General features: G+C 49.2%; 1 protein-coding gene across 2 annotated transcripts in view; it reads right to left on the bottom strand.

The window, feature by feature from the left end:
• RPTOR (regulatory associated protein of MTOR complex 1) overlaps positions 1 to 19,970 on the bottom strand; it is a 105,312-nt gene that overhangs the window by 41,469 nt on the left and 43,873 nt on the right. For both annotated transcript variants that reach the window (XM_017811954.1, XM_017811955.1), the window contains exons 10-16: positions 11,683 to 11,758; positions 9,335 to 9,436; positions 5,743 to 5,826; positions 4,205 to 4,315; positions 2,196 to 2,270; positions 1,585 to 1,650; positions 780 to 971 (exon numbers count right to left, since the gene is read on the bottom strand). In XM_017811954.1, coding sequence (XP_017667443.1) covers positions 780 to 971; positions 1,585 to 1,650; positions 2,196 to 2,270; positions 4,205 to 4,315; positions 5,743 to 5,826; positions 9,335 to 9,436; positions 11,683 to 11,758 — 706 coding nt within the window. The remainder of the gene's footprint in view (positions 1 to 779; positions 972 to 1,584; positions 1,651 to 2,195; positions 2,271 to 4,204; positions 4,316 to 5,742; positions 5,827 to 9,334; positions 9,437 to 11,682; positions 11,759 to 19,970) is intronic.

Genomic DNA, 19,970 nt, shown 5'->3' with positions numbered 1-19,970 from the left:
GGGACGTGAATCTATAACAGGAGTGCTGACTACAGTCTTCAAATATGGGCTTCTAGAAATGTAGAAGTTGAGGGAAAAAAGGAAAAAAATCAAGGAAAAACTTCGGACAGCCCAGCCCACCCCACCTCTGCAGAAACACTGCTCACAATGTGGGGAGATTGGGGCCAGAGACAGGAGGTGGAGGGTGCAGGACAGAGGCTGAATGGGGAGGGGATTCTCATCTTTAATCTCTGCATGTTATCAGAGGTGTTTAGCTCAGCTCCCTTCTCCCATGTGTGCTGTCACCTCCCCGGGCTCTGAGGGGCTCTGTCAGTCACTGCCAGGCTCAGCACAGTCCCTTCTCCTGGGGAGTGTGTCACAAAGGTAAAACACGTCCAACTGAAGGTGGATTTTCACATATGGCAGTGGGAGAACAGTTTTCACAGTTGGACAAAAAGACTAAAGGTTTTTTTGCAACACAGAGTGGGTTTTGGGACCACATTTCTAACAATCTGATTTTAATAATGTGATATGCAGGGAAGCAAAAAACGTGGCATTTCCCAACTCCAGTGCCCAGATCCCAGGGTGCTGGGGTTGTATGAACTTCCCCTGCATTTCTTTGGATGCTCCTCTTGCAGGGCTTGTTTGATTTGCATCACCATGAAGAAACAGCAACAAGATCTTTCTCTGAACCAGACACAAACATAAAGCTCTGGAAGGCCCTGGTTCATAGGAATTTCTGTCCTCTGCCAGAATTCCCCCAATTCAGCTGGCATTTACCGGAAGAGTTGGATTTTTACCTCTGGGATTGGATCCGAGAGGAGACTGTAGAGCTTCTCGTGAGCGCTGTCTCTCACTCCACACCACCTGGCCGAGTCAAAGTTCTGCCAAATCCGGCCCAGACAAATGGCCACCCAGTGCCTGAGGAGCGGGTGGGGATCGTTCAGCTGCTCCAGGCAAATGGCAATCAGGTTTCCCTGAAGGCAGGCTTCCTGCAACACAGAGCAACGCCATTTACTGGGCATGACAGCTCCCCACCTCATCCCCACAAAACAAGACTAGTTCTGAAAGACACAGAATATCAGGGGAAAATAATCATTCAGTGGTTTTATACCGATTTTGTAACAAAATCCCATTTGGCAGCAGCGTGAAGGGAAGGGCAGGCACAGGCTACTAGAGCTGGTTAAATAGCTGAGCATTAGAAATGTTTCCTGTAAGGCATAAAGCCTGTTTTTCCCTCACTGGAAGTGTTCCTAGCACCTGTGAGAGCCCCAGGGTTTATGGCTGATTCCACAGACCATTCCCAGCCATCGGGTTCCCACTTGACAGGACCAGGCACTGTTTCCTTCCCAGTCTGCCAGTGGCTGCTGGAGGGGTGGCTGTGGAGTGACTCATGTCCTTACCCTCCACTGCCAGGTGCTTTGTCACACCCCCAGGCCAATTTTTTTTTTTTAATCCATGCAGAAATAACATAAAACAACCTCCTAGTTCAGTTTCCCAGTTCAGAGTTGGGCTGTAATGCAAGCCAGGACACCTCCATCGAAGTAAAGGCATAAGGTAGAGAGAGGCAGGAGAGACTGAAGGGAAAAGGCTGTTGGAACTCACCTGCCCAGTGTTGTAGTTGTTCACAATCACAGCCAGGATAAATGCTGTCATTGTCCTGTGTTCAGCCTGAAAACAACCCACAACTGAGGGTTACCTGGAGAACAGTGCAGGGAACAGCTACACCCCATCCTGAGACGTGGCACTGTTCTAAGTGCAGTTTGTGTCACATTAAAAGAATGAGAGAGAAGAAAGAAAGCTGGAATTTTCTTGGCAACAGCCTGTCACACCTGAGACACTTCCCCAGCCTGCCCACACGATCCCCCCAGCCAGCCTGGCACCCTGCTCTGGGGAGGGCTCCCCAGCACCCACTACAGGAACCCAAACAACTGCTGCTGAGGGAACTGCCAAAGCTATGGGGCAATTCCCTGTCTCTGCAGCCTCCTGGAGCCCCCAGTTCCCACAGAGTAATCTCCTTATAGAACTTTGTCTGTAAATCCTTGTTTGGTTTGGCTGCCTCTGTCACACTTGTGGGAGCATTGCTGACTCCCAGTACAGCCCTGGCGTGGGGGCAGCCCCACACCAGCCCCAGAACAGAAGCTGAACAGAACAGATCAGCTAAAACAAGGTAAGCAAATGCTACAGGAGTCTGAATAAACATGACTTGTCCTTACTGGCATATAAGGATCTGCCAGAACCGAAAGGAAATACTTGTGTCCATTGTCCTTCACCAGGTCAGCCTGGCACGACTGAAAAAGAGACCAAGAAAACCACAATGAGAACTACAACACACATGAATTCGCTCCTCCAGTGATGTATAAACGTTTCATGTCTCGATCACTTTTCTCAAATCTTGTTTTCATTTCAGAAGCAAATTAAAGCTCAAACGCTTCCTGGGGCTGCAACCAAACACCCCGTGGGAATGGGTTGACAGGGAGGAGCAGGGAACCCTCTGCTACCCCCAAAGGGACACAAACAGCAGCTGGAAACGTGACCTCCTGCTTGGGGAAGAGTTAAAAGGGACACCTCTGCCCCACATTAAACCTCCACAGTATTTATCCTACTACACACAACCTAAACTGCAGAGCAGCTCCAGTGCCTTTCCAGGCCCCCCAGGAGACAGGGCAGGTTTCCTGGCTGGGGTAAGCACAGGGGTTTGCTGACACACCACCTCAGGCTCCAGGCTGATGTAATGGGGTCACACCAAAAGGATACACAGCTCCAAAGTGGAAATGTAAGGGAGGAAACACTGACTTGGCAATGAACCTCCCCTGGGTGCTCCGGGCCAGAGACAGGATCCTGCATCTTTTATCAGGAGGAGAAGGTGAAGGAGGGAACTGGCTGCTGAAAGGGGGGGGGGGATGGCAAGGCAGAGATGCAAGAGAATAGTTTATTGCTGAGGGGAATGAGGCTGCTGGTTTGGGCAGAGCAAAGAGCAGAGGGCCTGGATTGCTGCCAGGCTGCAGCTACAAGAGGCTTTCCTGACTCCTGTGTCACTGCACACACCAGGCTCCCTCTGCTCCCTTTTCTTCCTCAGTGTCATTACTTTCTGTTCCTTCCACAAAACAATCTCTTGGCTTTAATGTAGGCACACAGAGGGGAGGTTGCCCAGCTTCACACTCATTGACTGTGCTGCCTCTCCAACCCAAATTCCTGAGGCTCAAGGGAGGGAAAGGATGGCTCTAAAACCAGAACACTCACTCGACCCCTCCCTGCTCAGATCCTGTGAACAATCTGGAATCCAGCACCACTGACACCTCCTCCTCCTCACAGAGTAAGCAGCTCCACTGTGAATAATACAACGTGACCAAAACAGGCTGCAGGCTCGGTGTGGACGTTCAGAACTCACAGAAAATACTCTATTTGCAAGAAACGGGAGCTGCTGCCTGTCCCCTCCCTCGGCAGTGCCCATGGCCCTTCCTTGGGGAACCTGCCCCCTCCTCCCTTCCCACTCCCACCATGTGTTGGTGGAGTCAGGGAGTGAAACTGCAGAAAAAAAAACCAAATACACCATTTAAGAGTATTTTTTCTGTCTTGCTGTAAAGCAAAGCCTGCAAATGAGCGAGGCAACAACAGAGCATGGGAGGGAGCGTGTGAGGGGGCAGGAGGGAAGAGAGCCCTCTTGGAGGGGAGGCCAATGGGACACCAGGTGGGAATCACACCTGAGCCTCCCAACATGAACTGGGGCTGAGGCCCCAGCCTCGGGTGCCTCAGAAATGAGCTTTTCAAGAATAGCTCTAAGATGAATAGTTTTCATTTTCTTTGCTTTCCAAAATCCTCTTAGGATGTTAATGAAAATATAGTTATAAAACTAAACCTGACAATGCTGGATCAACAGAGGGGAAAACAACCAATTCAGTGCTGTTCTCCATAGTGAAATGGAGGAGATATGCAAAAATAACCCCCAAATAGGAAAGATCCAGCATCCACAAGCAGTTCAGACATTCTATATGGGCTTATAATTGTGCCTGAATTAATGTGTGCACCTCTCCTAATAATTTTATTGTGCTCAACTAATTGCACCCACAAACCATAGAGCCGTATAGACAATTATATAAATTTATCTGCAGTTACTTACCTGCTTAATTATTTATTTTAAACCCCACCAACCAGAGCTCTGTCTGAGGCCATCTTCAAAAAAAAAGGCACATTGGTGAAACCCCAAAGAACCAGGAGTACTTACACTGTCCACTGCCAGGATTTTGGCCCAGATGAAGACAAGGAGTGGTCGCAGCTCACGGGCTGAACTCTGAAGTAGCTTCAGCACATATGGGAAAATGCCAACAGAGAGGGCCTGGGAGGCAGAGAGAAGAGCAAACCCCCATGAGCAACACCCCTGTGAACAAACCCCCTGTGAACAAACCCCCATGAACAAACCCCCCGAGGCAGCTCAGCCCCAAGGGCCGATCACAGCGCGCTGCCAGGACACAGCATCTTTAATGACACAGCTGAGAAACCTGGCAGGAAACACTTTCCCACATTTCTAGTAAAGAGGGGATCCCTCTGTGTTTGTTGCTCATTTTAATCTTGAATGTCACCAGATATTTCCAGACTCATTTGGTCCACGGAGACTCCGAGCTAATCCAGCACCAGCTTTCCCTCCTTCCAGCCTGGGCTATTTTATACTTCACAATCTGCTCCCTCCCCTCAGCTGGGGCCGTTTGCTCTCTCCAAACACTGCAACAGCTCAGCAGTTCCAGCCTTCCCACTGCAAATTAACAGGGCTCTCCTTACACAGACTTTTAGCAAGCCTTTTCCATGGGATCAGAGAGCACTCCCAGGAGGGCAGGGAACACAGGAAATCCTTGAGGATCCCACTCTGAGGGCTGACAGCCTTCCCAAAGCTCAGTGTAGAGGGAATGTGTGGTGGGGTTCAGGGTGAGCAGCCCCCCAACCTGGGGCAGCTGGGCATGGTCCTGACACGGCCAGTGAGGGTGTAATACACGTCCTAGCCAGAGCAAAGGGCCCTGTGCTGACCTCAGCTATGTCCTGATCCTCACAGAATTGGACAATCCAGAGGTTTTAACATCCCCTTTAACACACACTTTCTTCCCAAGCTGCCTGTGCCTCCAGCCTCCCTCTGCAGAAGGGACTCCTGGCTGAGATGGAGGAGGGAGGTAAAGAAAACCACTAAAAAGGCCCATCATTGAGCTGCTCCACAACCAGCTGGTGCTTCATCTTCACTTTTATCAACCAACAGCTCCATTTGCAGGACTGTTTTAAACTGCTCCTCTGTTAAATTCTTATTTATGCTCCACACTGTGCTGCCACTTCCCAAACTGCAGAATGCAGCTGCTGCCTGCTCAGAAGAGCTTGTAAAATCCAAACAGATAAAGAAAGAGAAGAAAGAGATGCAGACAGTAAGCTGAGAAAACAGAAAAAAAATGTGTATGCTTTTTTGGGCTATTTATTTTACATGACAAACCTTACTCGTCCCAGTTATTTCCTCCTGGTTTGCCCCTTACACTATTTTACACTAAACTATTCCCAAGGAACTCCTCTTCACTGTAATGGAAATGAGGATGGAAATGAATTTGATTAATAAACCATTGTTCTTGTCGGGATACTTGCTGCATTTCCCACACATGAACACACAAAACTGCTCATTTGTCAAATCTGTGGATTATCCTCCACACATTCCTTCCCTAAATCACCATCTGTATTTATCACCCATACTGAGACAAAGCAGAATTTCCAAGCCCACGTGCAACATCCACGCACCAAACTGACAGCCCAGGGACCCAGGTCCAGGAATCTTCCCAGCAGATCCAGAGCTCGCAGTCGGTGTACCTGGCTCAGCAGCACCTGCAGAGGAGAGGGAAAAGGGATATTGTACAGGGAGCAGAAGTCCCTGTGCCTGCAGAGCACGTGGAAGGGACCTTGGGATCGTTACAGCACCTGGAACAGCACGGCCTGAATGAGAGGCTGAGGGACAAACCCTGGCTGTGAGAGCCTGGCCAGCGAGGGGTCACACCCCAGGAACGCTCCTGGGGAGCTGCTCCCGACACAGAGGGAAGCAATTCCTGTGGATTCCAACCTGCCCTGCCCAGCAGAGCAGGAACGTGACAGCACCTGCAGCGGGATCTGAAGGGAAGCGACAGCCCAGCCTCCCACTCTCCAAACAGCTCAGGAGCACAAGGAGAGGCTTTGCTTTCCTTGGCAAATCAATATCTGAGACTTAAGAGGGAGCAAAAGGTCACATTAGTCGTTAATAAAAATCTCATTAAAACAGAGTCTGACAACGCTAATGAGGTGGTGGTTTACTGGCTTATACCTACCCTGGTGTGAAATATTAACAGATAGACTTGCAGTTCTTAATCTCCTTAACAGATGTAAGATATTGGAATGCAACATTTAATCCTTGGTTTAAATTGAGCAACATCCCTCAGATGGATCTCAGGGAAAGAGGTTCCTTGATTTACCTCCCCAATTCCATCCCCTTCTCAGTGTTTTTCCACATTGCATATTGAAATTAAATTATTTTTCATGTTTAACATTGAAGAATAACTAAATTACTTGGCTCATGTCTCACATTGTGGGTGACTGGTACTGGATACTGAAGTAGTGCAGGAAAAGTCCAGAAGAAACAGGAGGATGTGATAATAACGTTTCACTCTGAGTATCTGAGCTCGGATCTCAGGACAGGTCATAAGAGAAAGGATTTTGGTCATCCTGCCCTAGTTGGCACCTATTCTATAAACCAGCCCAGGAATAACAGGGGCAGCTGCTTGTGATTAAAGCAGTACCAGAAACCAGGGCAGGTGGAGGCTGAGGCAGGGCTGGGACAGCAGCAGGACCTGGCAGGGGCAGGGTGCTCAGATCCCACACGGCTGGGATCCTCTGACCTGCAGAAAAGCCAAGGAAATCCCCAAATTCTGTCATAGCTGGGCAAAGAAATTAATCTAATTGAAAAGGCTTTCCAGGTGAAGATACAAATCCCAGCTCCACACTGCTGGCATCCCACAAGAACATTCCACCAAAGCACACCGTGTCTGCTTTGAAAAGCTCTGTCCCATTACTGTCCAACCCAAACAAAGGCCTCCATCTCCCAGGATTTCCCATTCCCACTTCCCCAGCTGATCCACACAACAGCCTGAGCTGACACAAATCCCAGAGCCCTGGGTGAGGCTGTGGGGATGACACAATTCCTGACCTTTGAGCAGTGCCTGGCTGTGCCCCCCCTGCACACAGCCCTGCGTCACTCCCGCCCTGGCATCCGTCCATCGTCATTCCCAGACAGAAAAGGGGGAAGGTACTTACAACCACACACGTAAATTAGAGATTAACCACGACACAGGGGGGTAACTGAGAAGTAACAGTCCATATTCTAGCAGGAATCTCCTAACAAAGGCAGGATGGGAGAAGGGAATTGCAGAGTGATCTCCTTGTCCTCCCTCTGTGGGGGACAAGCTCTTGCCCACAAGCACAGGAGATCTCACAGAGGAGGAATCTCCACAGGGATCGAGCAGCTGGGACTCAGGCCTGGCCAGGCTGTGTGTGCTCACTGCTGTCTGAGGGCTTCTCTCCTCTCTGCACCAGGGAATCTCCTGTGCCCAACCTGCCCCATGCACAGCAAGAATTCCAAGTGGAAAGCAGCTTCTTGAAGTCTATTAATTAAAAGGCCATTTCCAAAGGGCCATTTCCCTGTCCTTGGTAAATCTGGGCTCTGCATGGCTGGTACCATGGCTTGGGCACTCAATACCTCCTCCTCTTGGGGCACTCAGAATCTCAGAATGGTTTGGGTTGGAAGGGACCTTAATGCCCATCTCATCCCACCCCCTGCCCTGGGCAGGGACACCTTCCACTAGCCCAGGTTGCTCCGAGCCCTGTCCAACCTGACCTGGGATAGTTCCAGGGATGAGGCAGCCACAGCTTCTCTGGGCAACCTGTGCCAGGGCCTCCCCAGCCTCAATCTAAACTGGGAACACAGAATCAGCCTTTGTGGGGTGACAGCAGCAGGGTCTGAGCACTCCCACGGGTCAAAGCAAAGAGACACCAAAAAGGGTCTGAAACACTCCCTTCCCACCCTGCCTCAGCTGCTCTCTAAGCATCTCAGACCTGTTAACAACCCATCTGAGTCCACTGTACAATTAATATTCTATAATTGTAACAATAATTACGCTGTCCCAGCTTGTTTTTGCTCCAGGCAGGAAAGCAGGTTCCTTTGCCAGGTGACCTCCCAGTTTCACTGCAGAGTTTTGCTGCCTGCAGAGCCCGCTGGTGCCAAACAATCCATTGGAAAGCAGCAAAGTTGGAGCTGGAGCAGAAGCCTGCCTGCTCCCATCACAGTGACAGAGACAAACCACACTTCTCCACATCTACATCATCTCTCAAGGCTTGGGAGGCTCAGGAAATTAAAGTTTGGTCTTGCAGAGATGGATGGTGCTGTCAGTCACAGATCCAGCTGGCAGCTGACAGGGAAGGAGAGTCTCCCCACAGACCCTTTTAGAAGGGACCGGGACCACAGTCCTTTAATCAGAAAGGTTTTAAATTCTGCTGTTGGTAGAGCAGAGCCCACGGGCACCTGGGCCAGGGTTTGTATTTCTGTCAATGCAAACTGCAGGGGAGGAGAGGCCAGAGCAGGTGACAGATGACAACTGCAATGTGGGCCTTGCCATAAAACATCACCTGAGACGCCCTGTTCTGTTTCTCCTGGATTTACTTCTCCTTTAAACATAGGAACTTTGTTTTGTCTGAGCAAAGCCTACCAGAACTCTACATTCCTCCAGGCACAGTCTTCAGAGACTTGTTTCTATGTTCTTGCAGCAAAATTTCAGCCCCACATTAAAGGGAACACTTCCCAGGCTGTACCAGATGGATAAAGGAGCCATTTCCACACTGTTTACGCTGCAGTAACTTCCACTCTCTGAAAAGAGGGGGAAGATAAAAGTCTCTGCCTGACAAAGCTGGGATACAGAGGAGAGATGCCATAGGAGAGACAACAAAGATGTGCTGCTCAGAGAATCAGTGACTCCAGGGGAGGCAGCAGAGCTGACACCACTGCACATGGACTGGAGTGGGAGCTTGGCCCAAGGGAGCCAAGGGATGGGGCTGGAAAAGCACTTGGGCTTTATCTGCACAGGTCTAGTGGACATGCAACCAGCTCTAATTCATCCTGGAGAAGCCCACAGAATTTATGTTCCCCAAGGCCATGGGGTTGGCAGCCCTGTGCTGAGCAGGCAGGGGAGGCATGGACACGGAGAGGCAGGGCCCCCTGGCCCAGGCAGGAGAGGCAGGGCCCCCTGGCCCAGGCAGGACAGGCAGGGTCCCCAGGCCCAGGCAGGACAGGCAGGGTCCCCAGGCCGGTGCTCACCTGCAGGACGATGGGCAGCTGCTCCGGGGGGTTGCGGTTCTCCACGCCCATGGTCAGCCACACCTGGAACGCCGTGAGCTGCTCCGCGAAGAAGGGGCTGTGCTGCGGGGGCAAGAACAGCAATGCAGGGCTGGGGTAAAAAACCAGGAGCGAAGCAAATAGTTTTGGCACCTCTGGACATCACTGTTTTCCAAAAAGCACTCTTTGTAATTGACGTGTCTGTTTGGCGGCTTTTAAATGCACCCGAGTTTTCCAGTGTAATTCCCTTTAAATATGCTGGCATTCCTTTATGTGAGTGTTTGGAAGCAAGGAGAAGGAAAGAGTAGAGAAAGAGGAAAAGTTATCACAAGAGGTCTTAGGGCAAGGTGGCTGCTGTCTCCCCAGGAGAAGCAGAGGGAAGAGCGGTGGATTTATCCACTCTGCAGAGGCAGCTCCGCTCCCACAGCAGCACTGGGAGCTGCCTCTGCCCAGTCCAGAGACACAATCCAACAGCAATGAAAATAACCTCCTTGTGCCATCCATCTCCCTGAGTACATGGTACAAGCTCTGGGTGAGAACGTACTGACCAGAGCACGCAGTGGCTTCCAGGGAGGAATCCACAAGGAAGCAGAAATCAATGGGGAAAAAAGGAGTGAAGAGGTGGAGGAGGGGGAGCAAACCAACCCAGACACCCCCTGAAGGAGCACCACGACCCCCTAGGCCCTTCTCCATCAGGTTATTGTATTTTCCAGGTCTGACCAGGCAAGAACACCTCAGGAATAGGCAGGAGTCAGACACACGTGGTTTGTGATGAGCTGCTGAGACAGAACAGCCTCAGGAGGCTGTCAGTGGATTTATCCAGGTCAGGCTGGACTCTCAGCCCCCAGCAGCGAGGGAATGGAGAGGCAGCAGCAACCCTGTGCCTCCCCTGGCCCAGACATCCATCCCAGCTGTGCCATGGGGTGGTGAACGGGCTGCCATGCCCTCAGTGACTCCAGCCCTTTCCTCCTCCCTGGCCAGGGCCAGCCAACCTCTGCTGAACCACAGCACTTGGCACCAGGCAGAAATCCAGAGGGTTGAGCACAAAGCATTGATTAGAACACAGGGAATAGATCAGAGGGGTGCAAGTGCCTGCCTGCTCCAGCCCCTGTCAGGGGTGAGCCCTCCACTGCCTCCCAAACCACAGCCAGGATTCCTATGGCTGTGAGTGTCACAGGCAGTCGTTCCCAGGTGATGTCTGTCCCTCTCTGCAGAGCAGGCACAAACCCCACGGTGTTACTGCCCCTGGACTGGAAATGGAAGCAGAAGGAATGGCTCTGAAGAGCCCTCAGCCTGCCTTTATGTCCAGTGCCTGGCTCGGCTTGGAATCCAGCCCCAACTGCACACTGATGGCTCAGCCCACCTCAGTTCCAGCCAAAATACACAACAAACTACACTTGTCAGGCTGGAAAAGCTGCTGGTAAATTGTTCTCACCCTGCCCTGAATCGATCACCACCTGAGAACGACCACTCATTTACTGATCCTGTGTCTGATCCCCAGCAAGTCTGTGCCTCCTCTCACCCCAAAATACTCAGAAATCTGCTGAATTTCAGCTCATTTGACAGAGAATATCCAGGTAAGGTTTAGCACTAATATAAAAGCCCCCACTGACATTGTTAGAGACCTGAAATAAAAATGAACATGAGTCAGGGGAAGAAAAATCATATTTTTTACATTTTAAAACACAGCACACACAGTGAGGAAAGCAAGGGGTGGGAGGATAAAGGCCTCAGGGCATCCTGATCAACTCCCAGCCTGGCAGGAGCCCACAGTTCTCCTCCTGCACTCGAGGCTTTGGAGACAACCTGTAATAACAGCCAGAAGAACTTTGGAAGTTTGGTAACCCAACCAAAATGCAAGAATGTTACTGAAAATTAGAAAGGCAACAGGGTGGAACAGCTACCTGAGATTGTACAATCATTATTGTTTGAAGGTTTCAGTTCGTGAAATGTCAAAGGAATACCAAGAAAACCCATTCTGAATAGAGGAATTTAAGACAAATATAATATTAAAAATTTTACTTTTCTGCTCTCTCAGTCAAATAAAGCAAAAAAACCCCAGTGACTCCTATCAATGACACTGAGCTTAGGAGAACTCTCTGAACATACCCTCGACCTCTATTTCATGTTTATTTGAAAGGAACTCTACTAAGAGATAATTTTCACATTTAAGCCTTTCAGATAAAAAATTGTGCTGCACGTTGGGACTCCCTTCTAAAGGTATAAACCCTTAAACTGCCACAATTCAAGGCCCAGCAAGCAGAAGGGAGGAGGTGTTGGATGGGGGGTTAAACTGGGCCCACAACACCCCAGGACACTCCCCAACTTACCCTGAAGGCAGTTCCCTCCTCGATAATTGTGGGTAACTGGGAAAGGCAAATGTCAACAGCCAGGTCCCAGGCTTGCCTGGTGAGAGAGGGAAGAGAAGAAATTACAAGTTATCCGTAAGGAATAGCAAGGGAAATTTAAATTCTGATCATACACCAATGTGGACAAAGCAGTGTTGTCTGACTGGCTTAGATGTGCTTGGTATTTTTCAAAAAGCAGGTATAACGTGGACACAATTCAGAAAAGCAGTGAGAAGGTCTAGTCCAGCACTGGATGAGTTCACAGAGGTTCACAGAAATCGATGCTCTCTGCACTGGAGAAAGGAGCCAGAGTCAGCTGCAGCCTTATTACACACCTGTCCTCATCCAAAACCGGATGACACTTCTTTTTTAAACCAAAAAATGAACTTAATCCTGGATTAGCTCCAATCCAGGATTAAGTTCACACCTCCACGTGCACCCCAGCCCTCGCCTGCCCTGCATTCCAGCCACAAACAGCAGCTCAGGAAGCTCCATCCCTGCTGAGCAGCCCCTCAGCTCCCAGCTCATGGATACATGGATACACCCCCACACTCGTGCTCCTTCTGCACCTCCTGGGCACAGACACTGTCCCTGTGTGTCCCTGCAGCCCTGGGAAGGGAACTCAGCTCTGCATGAGTCACCCCAAGGATGGAGGGATGGACACCACACCAGAAAAAGAGAAAATACCTAAATAGTTCAGTTTTTACACTTATCTATACTGTACCACTGGTGGCTGAAGTCTGGAATCACCAACTCACGGAATGCCTGGGGTTGGGAGGGACCTTAAAGCCCATCCCATTCCACCCCCTGCCATGGGCAGGGACACATTCCACGAGACCAGAGTGCCTCAAGCCCTGTCCATGGCCTTGGACACTTCCAGGGATGGGGCAGCCCCAGCTCTGGGCAGTTGTGACTTAGGACATTTCAGTGGAACAGCTACAACAGCAGGTGAGTTACGTGTGGTGGCCCAGGAACCTTTTGTGGCTGATCCAGTGCAAAGCAAAGGTGCCAACAGGCTGCTTCACCATGGTCACAGACTGACATAAATGCATTTGGGCTCCAAAGTTCCTCAAACATCTCTAAAATAGTGAAACAGCTACTTTTCACCCCAGAAACGATTAGCCCTACTCTGCTCAGAGACGTTCCACGCACTTTTCATTCAGCATACGAATTTATGCACTCTGAAGGGCTAAGCTAAACCCCCACCCATGGGGTTTCTTCCACAAAAGAAAGATTTCCTCTCCAGACACGTTGGCTCTTCCGTGGCTCGTGGCATCCTGTGTTAACATCAATAGCCAAAGCCATTTTTCTTCTCCTCGGAACGTCTGCACACACGAGGCCGTGGGTGATAATCAATACTCTGTATTTTAGTCACCAGCTCTAATAACTTCTTAAATCACCCTGTTTTGAGTCAAACAAACCTTCCATCAGACCCACTGCCGAGCGATCTATCCCATCAGCACAACTGGGAGCTGTTCTCGACCAAAACCAATCTCTCCAATTAATGGAAAAATAAATTCTAGGGCTCTTGCATTTTTTTTTTCCATGGACTCAGGAGCTGCAGCTTGGTTTGGCAGCCCCAGACCTTGTCCCTCAGCTTCCCACACTCACCTTCCGCTTGACAACGTGCTGCCAATATAATGAAGAGCTAATCAAGAGCTAATCAAAGCATGGGCAGAAAATGCTTCCCACGAGCTCCATACAGACCCAGGCTGGAGACAAAATGTTTACACAGAGCTCAGGACAGGTGTTTACTCCTGGTTGAGGCAAAGGCAACTAGTGCAAATATAAAGATAATTTTACATCAAGCAAAGGCATATTTTCTGAGTTTCTTGGAGGAATGGGCAAAACACCTAAAGAAATTCTCTGCAGCACTACAAAATGTCAATCCACAGGGCCTTTGAGACAAGTTTTACTACGCAGGAAGAAAATGGTTTAGAGATCAGAGACAACTGGTCTGATTTTGGCTGCCCATAAAAGGATTCTTTGCAGGTCATTACACTGCAGAGGCACAGCACTAAGATGCTGAGCTCCTCACAGTAATTTTAGGTAAGCAGCACTAATACTGCTACAAAAATGTCCAAAGCAACCCCACGAGATCAAATCTCAAAGGCTTTAAGTGTTATCAGAAAGAACAAACAAAAAAATTCGAAAAGAGATTTTGGTAGATTAAAACAAAATCTCTTTTTTACGCTTCTAAGAACAGGCTGTTAAAAGCCAGCAGAGACACTCGGCCAGTGCCACTCAGACTTCTCAAACCTTCAGCAGGGCTGGCCAACGTCACTCAAACCTCCTCAACCTTCAACACGTAATCTTAGTGCTCCTGCTCACCACAGCTGAGAGCTGCTGATTGACATCGACCGTGGAGGAGACTCTGCTCGAATCAAATACTTCAAACGATTCTCCAGCCCTTCCAGACTTCCTTAACACGCCGCTTCTGTTCCCTCTGTGGGAAACACAAACCCTCCCACCCCAACAGGACACCAGCACACAGGTTTGCCTGAAGTAAAGCTCCTCTGTTTCCAACCACTGGAACAGCTACTCCTCCCTCAGCAGGCTCCAGGTTACACACAAGTTGCACGCAGGTAACTCACTGCACTGGCAGAACAGGCAGTGGCACTAAACAGGTGTTACAATAATTAAGATTCAAACCAAGCCATAAATGAATGGGAAAGGACTAAACCACAGGGGTGGGGAGAGAAAGGGATGGGAAAACACTCATTCCAGTGCCCGAGACAGGGCTGTGGTGGGGAGGAGGAGCAGTGACTGACAGCTGCAATATGCCCGAGGGAGCTGGAGAGGTGGGCACACGGTAGATGTGCTGCCTGGACTCCCATCACAGCTCAGCAACAAACAGGAGATAAATTAGGGAGCAGCAGGGAACCAGGATGGGGGTGTTGCATCCCACAAGTGATTTATGGAAGCCAACCCAAAGATCTCTGCATCCCCCTTTGCACAGATTGCTGTCTGGAAACGGCTCTGCAAGATTTGTTTTCACTACATTTGGTACAAAAAGGGCTCAGTGATCCCTCAGCATCATTCTTTCCTCCCTCCTCACTGTGCTCTTCCAGTACTCCAGACCCTCCACTGTGATAAGGTGACACAGGGCCAAAATACCCCAGTGCTTCAACTCCACTACAGTGGGCTATGGAAGAATGTGTTTATGAGGGGTTTTTATACTACCTTGTCCTAATTGCTCTGCAGGTACCGAAAGCTAAAATCTCCCCTTAGCTGGAAGATGGACTCAACTAAAAAAACAAGCAAGGAAGTGACTTTGTTTATCCCAAAGAAGTAAAGCCAGGCAGCACATCAGCAGGAAGGGTCTGTGAAGGGAACTGATCCAGCAGCTCAACCAGGGACCCACGGTGGGAGACCAAGCCCCTCCTGCCAGGGGATCCTGCAGCTCCCAGTCCAGGATCAGTACTAGTGAAAAGGCACTGCTCACCACTGCACAACAAACACCAGGGCCAGCACTCCCCCAGTCCCCCCAGCTTGGTAAAGCTCCTCTCCCATGACAGACACACTCGTGTATTTGTCTCTACGTTTTAGTTCCAGGTTTTCTTGGTCCTTCAGCCCAAGTCCCTTTCCTTAAGCCCCTTAGATTTAGCTCTAGCTATATCTATCTGGATCTCTCAATCCCTTCCCCCTCCTCAGTCAAATACCCTTCTCACTACAGCAGGACTGTTTAAACGATCAATAATTTAACATGCACTCATCAGCTGCCTCTTTACTTTGTTTCCCAGAGGAGCTGCAAAGTTTGGGCTTTCAAGCAGAGAACAGAAGGCAGAGTCCCAGCCCTGCTCAGGGACTGGTTTATTGCCCAAACCCACGACTTGCTGGGCGATGGAAACCCCCAGAAACACTTGAACAGCAGAAATTCAGCCCCATTAGAGCTGCGTGTGTCTGTCTGCACCCACGGGCACCCTGAGCTGGCAGCTCGTGGAGGCACATTTTCTTACACGCACATTTTCTGGGCTGAGTCAACGTCTAATGCTTTTAACTCTCATGTCCCCTTTTTTTTATAATGTATTCTCGACATCTTTTAACACTCTCCTTTCCTCTGGGAGTCATGTGTATCACACTGCACCGCACACAGGACCTGGGAAAAGGAGTGTTTGTGCCGGGGAGCAGCTGAAGGGAAGCCGAGGCCACGTGCAGTCCTGGGGTCGGGCCCAGGGTATCTCCTTGTTCTGAATTGTATTTCTGGAACCCTTAAGTATTGCAGACTTTTCACATTTGTTCTTCCTGTCAGTACAACTGCAGGACACGTCCTGTTTGATTGAACATCCAGATCCCAGCCCGAGTTCACCTGCATTGCAGTGACCCCGTGACCTTCCTAAGCTGCTTTAGGACACAGCTGGGGAGCTGCTCAGACACAGCTATTTTTAAAAAACAGTTATTGCTAAGAATATTTGGCACAACTCTGAAATCCTTGCCTTCTCCCAGCACATCCCCCTGCTCCAGACACAACTCAGAGCTCAGGCTTTGCTATTTTTGTGCTACGTTCCTCTCCATCAAACTCTCCGTAGTCCGATAATGGGACTCAGGGATGTTAAAACTAACACAAAGACACAAAAAAATCTGGTTACAGAGTAATCTGAATTAATCTAATCCTTCAAAGGTCAAACAGTTCCAAATACCCCTTCAAACAATCACCTTCTTGCTGAGACACTGAATGTTTCAGTGCAGCTCAGTGAGCCTCATTTCCCCGAGGGATGGCTGAGCAGCCCTGCATCCATCCTGCACACTCCACAGTGCCCCAGGACTCCTCTCTCACCTGTAATTGGGTTGCTGCATTATGGTTTCCTTTTCTTTTGCTTTAGTATGACTCCCTTTCAACCTGAATTTCACGGTCTGTGTACACACCATCAGAGTATTTCTATTAGGGATGAATTGCAGTTCTTCCAAAGCATAATTAAGGTACTTGGGGTCTAATATATGACCCGTGTTAGGAAATATTTCCAAAGACATTACTAGGTCTTTTCAAAGGCCATGAATAAAACTAGCTGGCAACAGCAGCAATGCATAAACCCTGATCCATCAGGGCAGAGATCAAGGTGCTGACAGAGCATCCGGGCTCTGTTCTTATGCACAACAGCCAGAAGGACTCACAGCTGAGCAGCACAGCCAGGCAATCAATAGATATTAATATTAACATCAATCCTGTGTTAGAGCAGTGCCTGCAGCAGCCAAGAACTTGCAGTGTGAGGCACCACACAAACACAACCAGCCCGTGCCCCAGGGGCTCACACCTGAGCAGGGAAAATTCAGAAGGCCAAGAGCAGGAAAAAACAGAGGTAACATGTCAGATCCCACCAAAGAGGGCATGGTCACAGAGATCAGCTCTCCTGATCCTGAAACATGGTGCCCTCTTGGTGAAAGAAAGACCTGTGGGTCTCTGAAAAAATGAAAGTTCTCACTTTTTCTCAACTGTTCGGGTAAAAAGGATAACGAGCAGGGGCAAGACTGACTTCCCAAATTAATTGATCAGAACAAAAACTTACAAGCTTAATATTTTAAAAAGCTGTTTTCAAGAGGACTAAACCCAAAGGCAGAGCAGCTTGTTCCTCCAGCAGCCTCAGTCCTCCTTATACCTGTGCCAGATCCCCAGATTAGGAGACACTCAAGTGTGACCTGGGGGAAATTATCTGACAGGCAGGGATATGGGTCAGTAAAGGAGAAAAAGAGCAAATGGTTGAGGTTTAATGCCTAAAAAAGGGCAGTTGGAATTATTCAGGAGGTAAATTGATGCTCAAGTGTAAGGAATTTTTTGCAGCATTGCTCCCACCACTTGTAGATCTTGCTGTGGCAGCCAGGACTCGCTCCCCATAACACTGCCTGACATGCTGGGGGGCAAAAATGCAGGAAAAGTCTCCATAAAGCAGCAATCAGAAGCCCTTGCTGCACCATGCACCACACAATGACGTGCACATCGGTTCAACACGATCATCACATCACTCTGTTGGAAGTTTCCATCCTCTCCAGCACCCCTGGGCCCAACTCTCCTGCCCTCATCACATCACCCAGTTCATCCAAACTGCAAAATGGGTTTGGAGGTTTCAGATCAGTGATCCATTAGGAAATTCCTGAATGGAAGGTGACTATTTTTAGAAAACATTTAAGCGAGCCCTAAATTAATTTCTAAATCTGTCCTTACTGAAAGTTCCTAATGACGCCCTGAGCCACCTCTGACGAACGTGGAATTTTCCCCTTTGCTGGATTTGCTTCAAACTGCACGTTTTTTAGAGGACACGGAACAAAGTGTGTCAATTCTCTGCTCCCTTGTTGTCTACTTCACCAGTGTTTGGGGTTCACAAGGAACAGAGCCCTGTGTGGGACTGTTCTTAAGGAATTTCTCCTGGTGAATCCTAAAAGCCAGCACCAATGCCACTATCCCATGGACGCTCTGAGGGGCTGCACAAAGGCGTTTCCAGCATCATCCTGCACCTTCACAAAGGAATTTCCAGCACCATCCTGCTCCAGGAGGACTACAATATGAACAAAGCAAATGTGTTTCTAGACTCCACCGTGCTGCCACGCAGCTCTGGGAGAGAGACACAACAGGATCCAGGTGTTCCCAGTTTCCTGCCTGGGGTTCAGCCCATGGATGGCAACACCAACTCTAGGTCAAGTCATAGTCCCATAGGAAGCCAGAAATATAGGCTTTTAACAGGCTGGTAATAAGAATGAATTATATTCCCATAAGGGACAGAAAATATAGGTTTTTAATATGCTAGTAACAAAGAAGAGATAAATAACTCCAGAAATTTACTGGCTTAATTTCAAAATTCCTGCAACACCACGTTCTACTCTCCTGCAACTGGAAACTGCAGCTGATGGCTCGAGCTCTGCCATGTCCAGCAGCACCAGCAGCTCAAAGACACCACGGGGACTTGAGTGGCTTTTCCTGCTCTTCAGTTTTAAGTGTCCCAGTCCCTCGTGTGACACTGATAAAACAACTCACCCCACATACAAATGACAAAAGCCATTTTCCTCGGGAGCTCCTGATCCAAAGCACTCAGGAACATTGTTTGCCATGTCCCAGCACGTGGAACGTTCAGCTGCCCAAGTGCTGACAACTCCAGCCAAAGGCTCCCCGACTGCCTCCAGGATTTCCATAATTAAAGCAGCTTTGTGGTACCAGCAAATGCCTCCTCAGTGGCTGCCTGCACTGCAAAGGCTCCTGGGGCTCCCTGCTGCCAGCCTGCCTCCATTCCCAACAGAAACCATGGAACCATGGAATGGGTTGAGTTGGAAGAGGCCTTAAAACTCACCTTGTTCCACCCCTGCCATGGGCAAGGACACCTTCCACTAGAACCAGGTTGCTCAGAGAATTTGAACTCCATGTTACACTCATCCTCATCCCTTCATCCCTCCTCTACATTCATTTTCCTCCACATTTTTATGAAGGAAACTTATTAAAAGGATTCTGGAAAATGCAGGCAGGTTAAACCCCCTCAGTTACCTTTTCCTGTCACTTTATCAGCCTTTAGCAAGGCTCTGTTCTCTCCCCCAGGGACCCCATCAGCCTCACTGCACCAGTTTGTACTTTGCCCAGTTTGGTGCTGCTCTATTAATCACACTGAGTAAGAAAATAAAAGTGAGCATTTTTGTTATTACTGTTATTATTATTATTTTTATTATGATTGTTCACGGGACATTTGTTTGATCGTCAGAACTACATTTAAGAGCATTTTGATAACTGTGCCACCTCCATTTCCATTAATCATCTTAAAAGCAACAGTAAAAGTAGATGAACTCTGCAGCAAAAATTTCTTCTACTTCAGCAATGCAAGTTAAGGATCCTCCCCCAGGCCCTCGGCTCTTCCCACCCTGCACAATCCCAGGGGACCAGCTTTACTCTGGGAAAATAAAGGCAGCAGATGACCCATTTCTTTGGTATTTGGAGTCAAAGATGACATGGCTGGACTGAAGGTTCTGCACCACAGAATTACAGGATAATTAGGAATGCACAGAGCAGAAGCAGCTTTGGAGATGAGCATTAGGCTGCCACAAGCTGTTCCATTCCTGATCCACTGACTGAACCAGGGAAGCACTGTGGAGATTTCAGCAGAATCATGGAATGGGTTGGGTTGGAAGGGACCTTAAAGATCATCCAATTCCACCCCCTGCCATGGCAGGGACACCTTCCACCAGCCCAGGTTGCTCCAAGCCCCGTCCAACCTGGCCTTGGACACTTCCAGGGATGGGGCAGCCACAGCTTCTCTGGGCAACCTGTGCCAGGGCCTCCCCACCCTCCAGGAATTCCT

Source organism: Lepidothrix coronata, unplaced genomic scaffold (genome assembly GCF_001604755.1).
Source record: "Lepidothrix coronata isolate B3197 unplaced genomic scaffold, Lepidothrix_coronata-1.0 Scaffold34, whole genome shotgun sequence".
NCBI classification, from domain to species: Eukaryota; Metazoa; Chordata; class Aves; order Passeriformes; family Pipridae; genus Lepidothrix; species Lepidothrix coronata.
This window is presented reverse-complemented; position numbering and strand designations above follow the sequence as displayed.